The sequence below is a fragment of the Chroicocephalus ridibundus genome, chromosome 11, assembly GCF_963924245.1.
Source record: "Chroicocephalus ridibundus chromosome 11, bChrRid1.1, whole genome shotgun sequence".
Taxonomy (NCBI): Eukaryota; Metazoa; Chordata; class Aves; order Charadriiformes; family Laridae; genus Chroicocephalus; species Chroicocephalus ridibundus.
Window position 1 is genome coordinate 16,770,871 of NC_086294.1, and position 15,744 is coordinate 16,786,614.

The 15,744-nt window shown below is 37.9% G+C and overlaps 1 protein-coding gene across 7 annotated transcripts in view; it reads right to left on the reverse strand.

The window, feature by feature from the left end:
• Positions 1 to 15,744, reverse strand: part of FAM13B (family with sequence similarity 13 member B) — a 51,997-nt gene that overhangs the window by 24,109 nt on the left and 12,144 nt on the right. For 6 of the 7 annotated variants that reach the window (XM_063348779.1, XM_063348784.1, XM_063348778.1 and 3 more), the window contains exons 3-7: positions 15,467 to 15,657; positions 14,785 to 14,997; positions 10,659 to 10,836; positions 9,906 to 10,050; positions 6,543 to 6,700 (exon numbers count right to left, since the gene is read on the reverse strand). In XM_063348779.1, the coding sequence (XP_063204849.1) occupies positions 6,543 to 6,700; positions 9,906 to 10,050; positions 10,659 to 10,836; positions 14,785 to 14,997; positions 15,467 to 15,623 (851 nt within the window). In that variant the 5' untranslated portion in view covers positions 15,624 to 15,657. The remainder of the gene's footprint in view (positions 1 to 6,542; positions 6,701 to 9,905; positions 10,051 to 10,658; positions 10,837 to 14,784; positions 14,998 to 15,466; positions 15,658 to 15,744) is intronic. The other variant, XM_063348780.1, reaches the window with a different exon arrangement.

Consider the following 15,744-nt stretch of genomic DNA (forward strand, 5'->3'; position numbering starts at 1 on the left):
GAATGCCATCATAAGACAGAAAGTTGTAGAAGGAGCAGTGCAGACTTCTGTCTCTCAAGAGCCAACACTCAGTACATTATGAAGCTGTAAAGCTGTCGGATGTATGGTCGTTCCCATGGGAAACACTAAGCACTTAGTCTCCAAAGATTTCCTGACACCTTGCTTAAGAATGCAGATTTTAACCTTGCTGCCTAAAGCAAATTCCAAATTACTGTTTTCCTCTACAGCTGCAATTCATGGAGGTTCTTCCCTGCCTCTCAGACTGTTGCATAATTTTATTTTGCAACGTTCAAGGTACCTGCACCACTCTCCAAGGACAGCTACGTTTCAGGTGCAAGGCAAGTACCTTCCAGAGGTTTGGAGACACGAGCTAGCCATTTGTAAAGCACTCAGAAATCTCCTAGCACAAGCCACTTCAGCCTAGAATGTTAAAACTCCCTGAGGAGGACGAAGGGTGGAAATCAGTGCAACTAACACAAGTAAGTTCAAGGAAGCTAACTCGTGTACGCGCTCCCTCTTCAATTTTCCATTAATTTGATCAAAATTCTGTCATTATAAACAGAATATTTAAGTGTTAGACAAAGTGGCAGTAAATATGCAAAGAATGAAATAAAAGAAGAATTATATATTTCAAATGGCAATGAGTTGCAACTTACAGGTCTTATTCAGAGAAAAATACTAATTTTACTTCAACTAGGAGGTGAGGAGGGAGTTATTAAACAAATGCTTTTTCTTCCTATTATATATAACTAATCTCAAAAAGCTGAAAAATAAAATTATAGTCTATTCTTTACCATGCGACAACATCGTTGGCAGCCAAAGTTGATTTTAAATATTATTTTCATGAATGCATAAAGTAAACCTTGAAATACGAGGGACGTTGCCCCTCCACTGCAGAACTGCACAGGTACTACCTCTGCAAGACAGCTTTGACTCATATTAGTCTGTACACAGTCTCTCTGCTTACCCAAGAAGAGTTTTAATACAGCAAGGAATATCTTGGTTAGATCTTATCAAGTTTATTAGTAGTTCCACCACCAGAGAGGTAAGATAATTAGACCACCTCAAGCAGATTTTCTATTTTTTCTTCCTCTAAGTATATGAAATACAAGCAATAGAAGACTTTCAATTAAGCACCAGCTGATAAGGAGTTAAAAGTATTTATTTAAAAGTAATTATGCCTTTTTGTCTTAGACAACTTGTACTGGGTCAATAGCAAAGTGCACTGTATTTAAACACCAGCATGGAACAACTGAACAAGCAGGTGTTCACAGAAGTTTTTAATTATTTTTTTTCCTTAATGGAAACTTGACTTTGAATCAAGCGCACTTTATGATTTGTGTGTCTGTTTGCCTAGGTGGTGAAAAACCAAAGCAGATCTATTCCAAATGCTTTGACAGAACAGGCAGCTCTAAACTACTATTTCAAAATAAACATTGCCACATAGCTTTGGAATATTAAAATACCTGATGTAGAGGCCAGATCCTGCAGCCGCTAATTTCAAAGCTGCCGGATCAAACAACTGAGGGTGAACATACTGGCATTTTGTTTTTTCTTTCAAACAGAGAAACGGTAAGTTTGCAACTTAAGATATTTACATTTCAATGGTATTTCTCTGCACAGTACAGCATACCCCTACTACTTGTAGACAGCGTTTTAAGTTTTCTGATAAACAATTTTTGTTTTGACAATACTTGAAATGAAAAGATGAAGACACGAAGCTGTGAATAAGATCAGCCCCACGAACCAGATGAAAGGAGCATAAGCAAGAACCTCAGAGAAAAAAAAGTAAGATTTCAAAACAGAAAAAAATGTTGTTAAGTATCCAATCTCAGTATTTTCAGTAAGTTCTATAAAGGATGCATTATAAAAGGTATGCTTACTTTCTAAAAGTACTAATACATATTTGTACAGATTGAAATCTATTTACTGTTAAAACACAGGCACTCCTAGAACAAATTGGGGTGGGGGGGGGAGGGCGGGGGGGAGAAGGGGTTCAGAGCACAGAACACTGCAACACTCTAGTTGTAAAAGAGAGCAAAAACAATTTCAGTCAAGGGCACAAGTACAAATACTATTCATAGGAAACTGATGACCTGGAATCCTTTTATTCTCCCACTTGAGACAATGAGGAACTGTGTCAAAAGTGGGGAGAATCAAACTCATCTCCGAAGAATCCAAAAGATTTCCGACACAGTTCACAACAAAATTTTCCATCTTGCCGCGTAACCTTCAGCCCCCAGCGTTGGATCATTCACCAGTGCTTTTACTAAACACCTTTAGATGCATTAGAGGTACTCAGCAAAAGATGTGCATAAATCAGCAATATTGCAAAGCCTGAAAAATCCTCTTACTACGTAAAGAGTATCTTTCGTCTCCAACTAATCACTTTAGCAATTAAGGACTTTTTGAAAGAAATGTGTCAATCGCTCTTAGCTGAAAATACGGGACAACTTCCCAACCGATGTACCACCGTTCAAGGATACTTTTTAAAAGCTGTAATTTATACTGCTACACAGAGTCTTAAACGCAGCATGACACAGCAAGACACAGAAAGGTAAACATCTTTGTTTCGTAACGCTAACCCCCTCCCTAGAATCTCTTTTGCACTGTCTCCCGACCCATAGAAAGTCTCATAAAAAACATACCTTAAGATAGAAAAATACATTAACAACAGATAAAACATTTCGAAGTTTTTCTTGGTAATTTACTGACTGTACATAGATTCTGATTTCTCGTTAAAAAAAACCAAATCAGTTGTGACATTATTTCACTTCCTAATGTCCCCAAAATACATTTAATCTGAGACAATTTTAAAGTTAAAAAATAAGGTCTCATTTGCAAGCACATCAAAGCCGCATTTGCCTTTTATATATTTACCTGTGCTGCAGAACTTTACAGGCCATTCTGATTATTTTTGCTATCCCAAACGAGCACTTGATGTAAAACTGCTTCATTTGAAAAGCAGCGAAGCGGGCTGCTGGCTGCTGGTTATGCATGCTGCTCGCCGGGCTTCAATGGCTGCTTGTCAGGCAGCACTTCTGGAGTGCTGCACTAAACCCCGCAGTCTAAATAGAAATAGACTGCAACATGAGGTCACTCCTGACAATAAGCTGCCCAATCAACACTTGAAAGCTTTCCTAACGTGTTGTTCACCGATTTTCCAGCATGGAAGGAGGGACAAGTATTTGGATGTGAAAGAGAGCCCTAAACTAAAAGAATAATATATTTTCTAGCAATTCAGGCAGTTGATGGTGATTAGCCTTGCTCTATCTATGCATTTTGTCTCACTCTGTTGCTGTTAATACTATTGCCTGCACTGATCAGAGCTAATTAAAGCAAAAAAGGGTTAACAAAAATATCACACAAGCAGTGAGGAGCTCACCCTTGACATTGCATTTCATATAGACAAAGCAAACTGTTTACAGAACTTACTATTTGTCATAAATACAAATATAATTATATATAATAATATATTTTATATAATTATATATTATAATTACAAATATAATTTTGAAAAGCCCAAAGAATGTATTAAGAGTTTTTATAATAGGCTTTCGACTGACAATATTTGAGAAGAACTGCAAAAAGTATAAAGCAAATACCGCTTGGCAAAGCGCAGTGATGAAAAATTTGGAGTGACAGAGAAGAATTCTAAAGTGATTATTTCAACAGCACGTCTTAAAAGTCAGCTGCAACTCTGAGTCAGTAATTCTTTCCTCCGAAAGTCAGGACAGCAAAACCAAAGGAACCCTGGTGAAAAGGCTTCTGGTAAAGGAGAGTATGATGTTTCCTTTACAAACGCATTGTCAAATCGTGTGCAGCAAATGCGCCCTGTTTGGGTAACGGCCTTAAAGATCGGTCAACAGGTTTATTTTAAATACCATTTTCCAGCAGTCACTAAATCAAACTGCATTAATGATTATCCACATTCTCACTGGATCTCTCTCACACTCAAAGTCAAATTAACACCATGCAGTGCATGAAGGTCATGTGTTTCAGAAAGAACAAACAGAAAGAGTAAAGAAAAAAGGTAGTGAGCAAAATTATGAGCAAGTTACAGTCCAAATAACTAGAAGGAAGGTCATACACCCCATTGAATGAATCAAGATAACTAATCTTTAGCGTGCGGAACATGCAACCTCAGCATTCTTCTCTATCTCTCCACAGAGACCAAAAATATACAGATAGTCAGTTCCCAAAAATCTGACAACAGCAAAGAGGTAACAAAACTACCGGTTAAGGAACTGCAAGAATCATGTTTAAATTCTACTTCTCTTTCCTTTTTCAGATGCTGCAGGCCCTATGTCAAGACAAACATCCCAATAAACCTGCATTAACATTTGCTTTTTTAAATACTTTTTTTTTTTTTACATCAAGAAACTACAACAAAAAAAGGCCACTAAATGCATACTATGAAAGCCTTTAAGTTTGGAAAAATATTTAGAGTAATTATAGTGGTTAAAAGTTTAATAAAGCATACTTTCTCATTCACTGTAATTTATTTATTTTTACATTTCCTGCAGTTGTTCTGGTTTTACAGTCAAAATTCTTCCTTCTACAGGATTCCTCCTTATCCTTTACCACAAATTATGTAAAATGCCAACCATAATTAACGCCTATTAATTTTTAATTAACCCTAAACATTGAGTAAAAATGTTTTTCTCTTCAGGCTATCAAATTTAAACTCTCGAACATGTTGAGTTTGTCACTACTGCTGCGCTTACACATTCCGCAAGCAACTAAATACCTGTGAATAGTTAAATTGCTTTAAAGCTTTAATTGGAAGAAGCAGCACTTTTTTACGTATTCCAATTGCAGCAACTTTTAATTTAAATCAAACTAAAATTAACCAGCTATCTTGCTGAAAAGGATAATTAACAATTAAAATATAAGTTAAATTACAAAACAGAATTATGTTTCTCTCCTGATTTTATATTTTACTAATTCCTGCAACAAAGCAGAAGGAAGCGTGCAGCCAAGCTGCTGAACAGATTTCAACCTGAAATCCACATTCTTGAGACTGGTTGCTCGTAGGCACTAAACTTATCCTGCATTACCCCTGCGTTTCCACCCCTTTTAGTCACACTTTTATTATAGATTCTTTCTCACCCCTCCCTACAAGTTCTTACATGCAATGCCCACACCTAACACATCCTGCAGAGCTATGTAAACTATAATACAAGTAAAACAGCCTTAAAAATTAAAACTTGTGTACTACCAAGCATGTAAAACAAACCTGTGTATTACAAGCAAGTGCAAATAAGCTCTCAAATGCAAGTACCATTTTAAGTTTATGCATCTCCTTTAAGAGGACAGGTCTTAATTAAAATCTGACTCCCACTCTAGTACTCCTGCCTCATCCCTCTACAGAGTCTGGCTCTTAGGCAGGTAACACAGGTCCCTCCAGCTTCAGCAGCCCTTACACCTGTTAGGACAATGCAAGACCTCGGCTTTCTATGCATTTTTCTAGTAACTTTTTTCTAAAAAGCAATTAACAAATTAAACCTCAGCTTGTGCATAGGTACATGTCACTCCTACATTGATATAACAAAGAAACATCAGCCTCCAAGATAAATTTAGTCGGCAGGGTTTAAATTAACTGAAGAAGGATCTTCGTATTAGCAAGTCAACTTTCACAAACCGAGGTATCCAGAGCCCTCATTTCAACTCAAATTAAGGAGACCTTCTGGACCTTAGAAATCAAGTTTTTTTGCAAGCAACCCATTCTACGAAGTCTCACGTATAACCTTACAAAATGCTATCTTAAAAGTGCTCAAAATTTCTTCCACGGTGCTCCTACTAAAGGCTTTTCTAGAACATCTATATTCCAACCTAAAAATCATTAATGGTCAATATTATCCCACTTGCTCTCCACTGCCCTTTTAGTCATATATAGTTCCTCTTCATGCCTGGTGCTTTCTCTCTCTAGCATATTTTCAGGAAGTAATCACATCTAGACAGTCTTCATTACAATTGTTTATGAAGTATATTCCACTGTACTCTAGGGAAATAAGAAAGTACTTTCCTCCTCATTTAACACCTGACCAAACTGGGCACAAAAAAAGACCAACCTGGACAAATAAATTCTCACAGGTTTAGGAATGAATTAGGGTCATGTAAGGACACTAGCATGTGACAAGAAATCATCCTAGGATTTCCCACTGAAAGGGGTGGTGGAAAGATGGCACAGAATGGATTTGCATCTACAAATACTCAGATACTTTTTAGTTTCTGCTTAATTTCTGCTACAAAATTTACTGTTTAAATAACACTTTATGGTTTCACTAAAATATGCCCCTTTTCCCTTTCTCTGCATAAATCACCATAAATAATCCAATCCGAGTTCTACAGGCGTTCCTCTTCTGAATTTGGGAACAGTTATTTTATCCCATATTTTACTACAAGAACTGCACCTACTTCCACAGCTTCAGTTTGTGGACAACACCACTTACCTCAAAAGTCTGACAGCTTCTCTCTCTCAGACAGAAGAGACTATACTCCAAACTTTAAACCCAACCTCCGAGGCAGAAACAAGTTACCTTGTTGATGCTGTAACACTCCTGGAATCCGAGAGACTCCCTGTCATATCTAGATGCACCACAGCTGGCCTTTCATCAGGTTTCTCTGTGCCATCTTCTGGAAGTTCTTCAGACTGCTCAAGCTTTACATCTTCCTCCTCTTCCAAGAGATCATTGATCTAAAAAAGATTTAATCACAGTTAATGGCTTGAAAAGTTCTTTTAAGAGGTCCAGACCTCTTAAGTACTGTGTCCAGCTCTGGAGCCCTCAGCACAGGAAAGACATCAACCTGTTGGAGCGGGTCCACAAGAGGGCCACAAAAGTGCTCTGAGGGCTGGAGCATCTCTCCTATGGGGACAGGCTGAGAGAGCTGGGGTTGTTCAGCCTGGAGAAGAGAGGGCTCCAGGGAGACCTTACTGCGGCCTTTCAGTACTGAAAGGGAACTTCTACGAAAGACGGCAACAAATTTTTAGCAGGGCCTGTTGCAACAGGACAAGGGGTAATGGCTTTAAACTAAAAGAGGGAAGATTTAGACTGGATATTAGGAAGCAATTTTTTATGCTGATGATGGTGAAGCACTGACCGAGGTTGCCCAGAGAGGTGGTAGATGCCCCATCCCAGGAACCATTCAAGGCCAAGTTGCACGGGGCTCTGAGCAGCCTGATCTAGTTGAAGATGTCCCTACTCATTATACTAGATGACTAGGTTGAACTAGATGACCTTTAAAGGTCCCTTCTGACTCGCACTATTCTATGATTCTAAATGAGTACAAGAGGTATACAAACAACGTCCATGTGAGAGGAGAACACATTTTTTAATTTTAGAAAGCCAGGAATGCTATACTTGCTTTTATGTAAAATCATACATTCCACATCACTAAAAAGCTACATAACTCTTTAGAAACACTGGACAAAAACTGAAAAGGGAAGCACCTTTGATGTAGTAAATGAACACAAGCAGAATGAAGAAACAACAAAATCCTGACTACACTGAAGTCCCAAGGCACAGAGCCTTTCTTTTTCTATGTATAAAATAAGGACAGGTAATTCTCCTCCATTCCATAGGCAGCCTTATTTGTATATTACATGAGAGGCGTTTTCAAACCCCTCTATGGAAGGCAATATAGAAATCTAAGAATCCAAACTTTAAAGCACTGAATGAATACTTGTAAAGGTAAATGTAAGAGCAAGACTATTGAGAAGTTTCTGTGAAGCCTCTTGTCTATTTTTGTTTCCAAATACAAATGTTTTTACTGAAGAAGTAAAATACAGCCAATTTGAAAAGTAAAACAACATAGCCAACGACACCTTCATTTTCTACAAAGCAACTATTTCTAAAACACAAAGAGGTAAACTCAACAAAAGTGACTGATTTGCAAAGCCCGTCTGTGATTGATCACTGATCTCCCAAACTTGCAAAACGCAGAAAATAAAGTAGCAGCAGCAGCCTCAAGAAAATACACTTTATAATTCAGCTTTGTTTTATACTCATGTCAGATATTAAGAAAAATTGAAACTTTATCAGTTTAAGATTACACCGAAGGCAGAGAAGAGATGTTTATTTATTTTTAAAAGGGGTGTAATGCATTATATGGTGCTACATTCAGGGCAAGAAACGTGTTTATCCCCAACTTTCCTCCGTAATTGCAGGAGGATGTGCCAGTGAAGCAAGGGCAAGCCCAGCGGCACACAGTCAGCTGCCACTGGGGCTGCACCCAGTGGAGACAGTGGCCCTTCTGTACCCCCACCGCACCAGCCCGGGACGGAACAGGACCCAACAGTAGTGCACTGTTGACATCTGGTGGAGACGCCAGGAAATTAAAGGGACATCCCAACAGGCCTCAAATTTAGGGATAAAAAAAAAAAAAACCAAACCCAAAACACACCACACTGACTGTTATGCTTGGGAAAACTTTGCTAAAACATATCATAACCCACAGACAAATCAGTAATTTTAAAGCATGAGAGTACAGATCAACTAACTGTACTTTAAAGAGCAGTCATCCCAACTTAAGACGACAGTCCTGAGCCTCAGGTTGCAAAAGTTACAGCCCAGCTTTATTTAACAGCTTCCTGCATGCAGCAGGGCTGTGTCAGTTCTCAGTGCTAGACGTATTCCTGCGAAGAGCTAAAGAGACAGCAAACATTGCAAAGCTGCAGCACTTTGCCAGAAGAGCCAGCAGAGCAGAAGCTGCTCAACCCAGAACTTGCTGCCCGTGCTTGGCAGACCAGACCGATGGGTGAGGTGTCTCCTGCAGGGAAGAGGAAGCAAACAGCTGCCCTAGTACTTGCCTTACTTGTCTTGCTAGAGGACGGGTTTGTGGGATGGTTAGGCTTTAAAAATTCAATATTTCTTGTTACCTTCCTTAGCAACTGCTGGCTATTTACCCTTTTTCCTCTTTCAAGAAAATACATCATGTGTTAAGCCAACTGAACGTGAGAAAATTCAGTTTATAGCTTTCCATATTTCGAAGGAAGAGTTTCAGCCAAGGTTTTATTAATAATCCATGAACCTGGCTTCGATAATACAAAAACTACTTCTTCCATGCATTGTCACTTACATACAATGACTTGTTAGAATTAAAAATATTTGCCAACAGAAGGAGGTTGTATCACAATAGAACATTTTCATTTCCCTAACAACTCTCCATCTCTATTTAACCCCGCATGACATAGCATTTTACTTCACAAAGTCAAATTTGTTGTGAGGAAAGGCATAAGAGTGATTGATAATCGATACCACGGTCAGGTGATCTGGCAATCCTGACAGGTGAAATCTAGGACCAAGGGCATTTCTATTCCAGTCAATTTTGTTTCTCTAATTTCAACGCTTTTCCCCACTAATGTCAAGATGATATTTTGAAGTCCTAGAATCAGAAACAACATTCAAAAATTTTGGCATAGGGAACCACCACTGATAACATCATCAAGTGGAGTGCGAGACCCTGCATGTTTCTGTAAGACACACCTAAAAATATTATTGACCAAGACCAACAACAGTTCTGCATTTGCTTAAAAATCAGTTCTCCTTTCCTAATTAAAAAGATGTACTGTTTATATATTTTTCTGTCTTTTATAGATGCATAACAGTATCTATATTGGGCAGGATATCATTGTTGGCTGAGTTCTTACATATTTTTCTATATAGCATAGCTGTACTTACTACAAAGCAACAATTTCACAAGCCACGTTAAGTATCTTAATATGTTAACATGTTATCTATGTTAAATAACTGTTAAATAAGGAAATACCAGGTTTTATCAGTTTGCGAGAATCTACCGAAAGGCACACTAAAGAAAAGTATATTTCAACATATCTTTCATAAACATAAACGTGTATGACAGTTACTTAAGTGACAAAATACTGGCATTTAAAATATTCTTACCTGCTCAGTTATTGAGCTTAAATCATTAGTAGATGAAAAATCTTCCTCTTCATTTTCAAAGAATTCATAGTAGTTCTCCAGAAGTCCCGCCATTATTCTGCTAACTATTTCTTGCTCTTTCAGATCCTCCACATCTGTGTAAATGCTAAAGAATTCAACGCTGTTTTAGTCTAAAAGTCTAAATCCAACTCTTTCCTGAAAGAACTCCTGTGAACAGCTTCTATGACTAAGGGCTACATTTCACACCATTATCCCCAATCCATTGTGAACACACCAACCTTTACACATACCTTCACATTACTGCATTATAAATGTTTCCACTAGTTTATATTTAAAAGTGATGAAGTAACAACTATTCAGTCAATTAAGTCTTCATGAGGAATGTTTATAATTCAAGTGTTTTCCTGTAGAGAGGAAACCCCAGTATACTTCCTACTTTAAGAGCTTTCTCCCAGCACTGCTTTCTTGCTGCAAATAGTAATCTTATAAGCTATCTCTAAAGAATTTGAATCTCAATATAATTACAGTAATGCAAGATCAGTGGTTTCTAACACCATAGCTCATAGACAAGCTGTTGTTTAAATCCAAGAAAAAATTTTAAGGCAAAACTGGGGTGAGGGAGTGGAAGGAATGGAAAGAAACATATTGCCCAAAACTTTTTGTGTACTTGATGCTGTTACTCATGGACTAAGAAAGACTTTAGACTACAGATGTACACTGTTGAATTCACATAAAAACACTGTATGAACTTACTGAAAAACATCCGGGCCAAAGACTGCAGCTAAAGAACTTGCCGACCAAATTTCTTCATGATGCGATGCTACATTAGCTAAGAACTTACACAGAAACTTTAACAAACTGTAATTAACAGGTGGAAGCTGCTGCAAGAGGAACCTCAACTTTCTTCCAAATTCATCTTCATTATTATAATCTGAAAAAGGTAATAAAGATATTTTAATCACAAAAGTAAAACATCTGCTTTTTCACATTTGATATTGATCAACTTTTTGACTCTGACAAAAATTACTTACTGCTGAAGTACAACTAATTTGGTCAGACCACAGACAAAAATGTCCGAATTTGACTTGCACTTGTTTGGTCTAAGATTTTTCGTACTATATTTCTCCATGGAAAAAGAACACTACCACCCCCAAACCCAAAAACCAAAGTATCCAGCCCACATATCTGAAGAGTATTCATAGTGGTAGTACTTCATAACAGTCTATCTGTCCTAGCATCGCATCCTCTCGTTTCTGTCTCTGGATTAGTCTCTTCCTCTCTGATCTTTCCAAGGGAGGCCGATAACCCATTTCCTATTCCGTCACTTTTCTTCAATGATGTCAGAGGTTTGGAGGGGTGGTGAAGAGGTGGGGGAACATAGCAAAAAAAAAAAAAAAAAAAAAAAACCCTCCTCAGTAGATCCCATAGCAGAGTACCACCAGATTACTTTCCCTAATGATAAATATAATTTCTTCTATGAAGCAGAAATTGATAAGCTAAACCAATGATTGCTACCATATTCTCCTCTGCAAGTCCAATCAGCAGTTTTCAGCATGTTTTCCACAATTAATGCTCACTCAGGTTTCCGATTACATAGGGCTAGCTCCTCCATATCCTTTCATTTACCATTTTTATATAACAACTGCTTTGCAGAAGAGCTCTAGAGATAGCAACAGCTCCAGAGGTAGTGAGTCAACTTAAAAGCTAGTTAAAATTCTCCCCATTTCAGGTAAGCTAAGCACTTTGTCACTTTTTCCTCTATAAGCATCCCATTCTCAACTCTACTTCCTTTTGTAATACTTAACTGATGAATATAAGCAATCTCAATGCAGTTATCCTAACGCATACTTAGCTTGAAGCTTGCTGATTCAATTTCAGACCCAAAAAAGGGTCTCCATAAAACTTCCTTATTCTCACCCTACATCTAACTAGCTTCATCAAAATATCTCCCCACAAACCTCATCTGTTACATTATCAGCCTTATAGGCAACAAGGTTCAGAGTTCATAATTGTTGCTAACAGAGAAATTCCATATAAAGGAAATGTCAGGAAAGCAAAACGGGAGAAAAAGTTATAGTAACAGGCCTCCCCTTCTTTCTCAGATATTTGAAAATTCTTCTGGGATTAGTTAGAAAGGGAAAAAGATGTTTGAAAATGATGAGCAGTCGCTCTGCCTCTCTAGATGAGAGAGCTCAGACATCCTGGTCCTTAATACCAAATCAAAGAAGTGAGTAAATTCCCTGTTATGTATCTACGATAATACCAAACATTAACTGTGCAGGACTTCATTTGCTTGGACACAGTCAACACCTACAGTATTTGAATACAGGTAACCAGGCACAGAAAAGTAGTTTTCTCAGCACAGTAACACAATAAAATTAATATATTGTTGTTAGTTTTTATTCTAGAAACGCGTGTGGGAAGTAGACCTTCAAAAAAAAAAAGAGAGAGAGAGAGGGGATAGTCAGACCACCTTGCACATACACATCTAAATGTTTTGTCTAACAAATCTGTCCTAAAATTTAGGTTTAAACAACAGCCAGAGTTCTGAAGTGAGGATATTCTTATCTGTAACTGAAGTCCTCTGGCAGTAAATCATGGATACAAACTTCTGGGACACACAGCCTAGAGCGCTGGGGTCAAATTCACACTTCAATTACTACAATCCCTTGCCTTTGAGCAACCACCATTAGGCCTGCACAGAACAAGCCTCAAAAGATGAATATAGATATACGACAAGGTGTGGCCTAAGTCGTTTTGAGAACTAAGCTTCACCTAACAACCTAACAATACGGAAGGCCTGCTAAAGAGGGAAACAGCAGAAGTATCATATGGATCCAAAATTATTACCACCTTCTGCACTTCTGTAAGCAATTCCTCTGCCGAAAAAGCAGCTGATATTATAATTCTGGAAACCAGCATAGATATGTCTAGCCAACAGTCAAATACCAAAAGTCAAAACCTGAGTAGAGGAAACCGAAACTCTAATTTTAGTATCAGGAAACGACATTTAAAGTTTATGTGTTTTGATTTCCTTGGTACAGAGATAAAGTGAGTTCAGAAAGATTTTAAAGTTATTTTACACTTTAAAAGACAGTAAGGACATAAGCTGCAAGTTTAAATGAAGTTTCTCTGTATATTTAACAAAATGGAACCAAATGGGGACTTACATGCTGAAGAACAGCTCTTTTCCCGAAACAACCCATATGTAAATCCTTCCACAGTCATGTATTTAAAGATGGATAAAACCCCAGCTTCACACCGTATTTTACAAGTTATAGAAGGGAATTACACTGTCACACCAAGTGCGTATATCTCAAGTCCATTTCCAGTCCTGATAAATAGCATTGCAAATCAAGGTGCACAGCAGTATTAGCTGAGCAACCTGCAGCATTCTGCATTACTGTCTTAACAATCCTTTAGTTATTTATTATCTTTTTCAGGGAGAAAAAAACAAACAAACAAATCCAAAAACCCCCAAACAACGGTCTACTAGCTACTTAGGTCCAATGAACCATGACCGTAGCAACGCAAACCAAATAGCAGACATACCACTAATGAAATTCCCTACCCACTTCAGTTTCTCATTACTGCATGGGACAAAAACAAACAAAACTTCAGCCTTCAAGAAGTTTCTCTAGCCAGTAGCTTCCAAAATTCGTTTCCAGCACAAGACTATTTAGTGCCTCACACATCAGTGTTCAGCTTCTGCTCATCGGCTACCCAGATAACCACCCCACATTCAAAGTTTCACGATATACCGGCTACCAAGGGAGGAAAACGAAGCCGCTTCACACTGCTGTAGATGACCCTCCAGTTCAGCACTTGGTAAATACAGTGTAACAGCATGTGAAATCTATGCTCTACTCATCCTACAAACTGATTCCCACTGAACAGACAGGACTATCACAAGCGTTATCAAGCTCTTATCAGGAATAAACTCGACAACAGAAAATTAAATCAAAAACGTGCATCTTACAAAGCAAAACAAGACCAGCACTTGAAGAAAAGCACGAACTGACACTGGAAAATGAGTAACACTCCTGCAGAGTGACAACCAGCACAGCTCTCAGTCTTGTCACAGAACTCCAACATCAATGAACCCTTTAAGGACATTAGTACTGTAGTACTGCAAGACAAGCGTTTTTACTAGTCAAGTTATGAATCAACTCCAACACCACCCAACACAGCAGAGGCAAAAAGACCCAGGAGAGTGGATACATATAGGCAAGTTGGCAATCGGTAAAGAAAATAATGTGCCAGCATATGGGTGTTAATTTGAAAGGGCAAGGTTTTGCAGTATATGAAAAAACATACTTAGCAACAATACGATGACAATGGGGTTTTTTTCCTCCTACAAATGAATTTTAAACTGAAAAAAATACGCAGTGGGAAAGCAAATATGACATGAGTACAGGGCTTGAGAACTCTTCTCTAGTACACAAAAGCTTTAAGTGCCATGGAAACACAGGCAGAGTAAGTGAAATTCAGAGGAAGTAAGACAAAAGCATTCCCTAGCACTTTTAAAGCATCGGTGGTGAGAAACTGTCAAATAACTTTGATTCCAGTGGCTTTGACCAGTGTCCTAGCATTCACACACAAGAACATGCAATATTCAGACCTAATCGGCATATGTGGCAGCTTCACTATTTTCCTGCATGATGGATAAACTGTGTCTTTGAATCCAGACCGAGTTTCCTAAAAAGGACCTATTTATTTGGGGTTTAAGCTAAGAAAGGTATATTTGAATGCCTCCCGATGCACACGTTATTACACAAAACACCAAAGAAACCCTAGTGCCATTACAAATCTCAATTTAATACTGTTTTTTACTCTTAAAATGATAAAATTAAAACAGTGAATCAAAAATAATTATTACCTTGAGAAAGTTGCATCAAATGTATGTGCAAACTGCCTGGGATAACTGGCTCTGGAAGTTCTTGAAGAAAAAATCTAAGAAGGCTAATAGCTGAGGGTACATCTGCTTCTTTAACCAGGTCCACATCTTCTCCATTATCATATCGTTGCCGAAGCCACTCCACTGTCTCAGCATTCCCATTGACTTGAAAAAGTCCTTCTTGTTCCAGACCCCCTGAGTTAGAAAGAAGTTGCAGAAAGAAACTTTTAGATCCAGTATGGATAAATATATCAGAAAATACCGATAATCAGATATGCACAATTCACATACTGAATGACTTTCTGGACAACAGTTTTGCAAGACTTCCAGCAGTCCTTTGCCAACAAACACATTCTTATGCCCAGATAACAATACAGCAATAAAGTACATGTTAGCAGTACCTAAAACACACAATTTCCTATGAAGTACCCTATTGAACTGACTGCATTAGTGTTAGCTAGAAAACAGCGATAATCAAACATAACAGGAAGAGTAAAGAAAGGAAGTGTGTATCACTGAAAAAAAAAAAAAAAAAGACCAACCCAAATCATACCCAATTAAATGTAAGTAACCTAAGAAAACAAATAATCTTCAAAAAACACAATCTATTCTGTAAGAACAACAGCTAAATATATGATTTAAAGTACAGCAAGATAATACATACCATGTTCCTCAATATAGTCCACAACATGACGGACTATGAATGGAACCTCATTGTCTGGTTGCCCTTCTTGCTGCAGCTCATCAAGTGGAATTCCAAATATTTTGTTAGCAAGAACAGAGTTGCAGTTACTCAAGGAAGGGGAGGAGCTCTTCCTCATATCTTTTTGCAGCCAAAAATCAAAGCTGTCTGTTCTGTCAAATAAGGGGAATTAAAAAGCAAAAATCAGAGTTCAGTGTACACTGTTGAATGTATTGATCTGTAACACAACATGCTTTAAT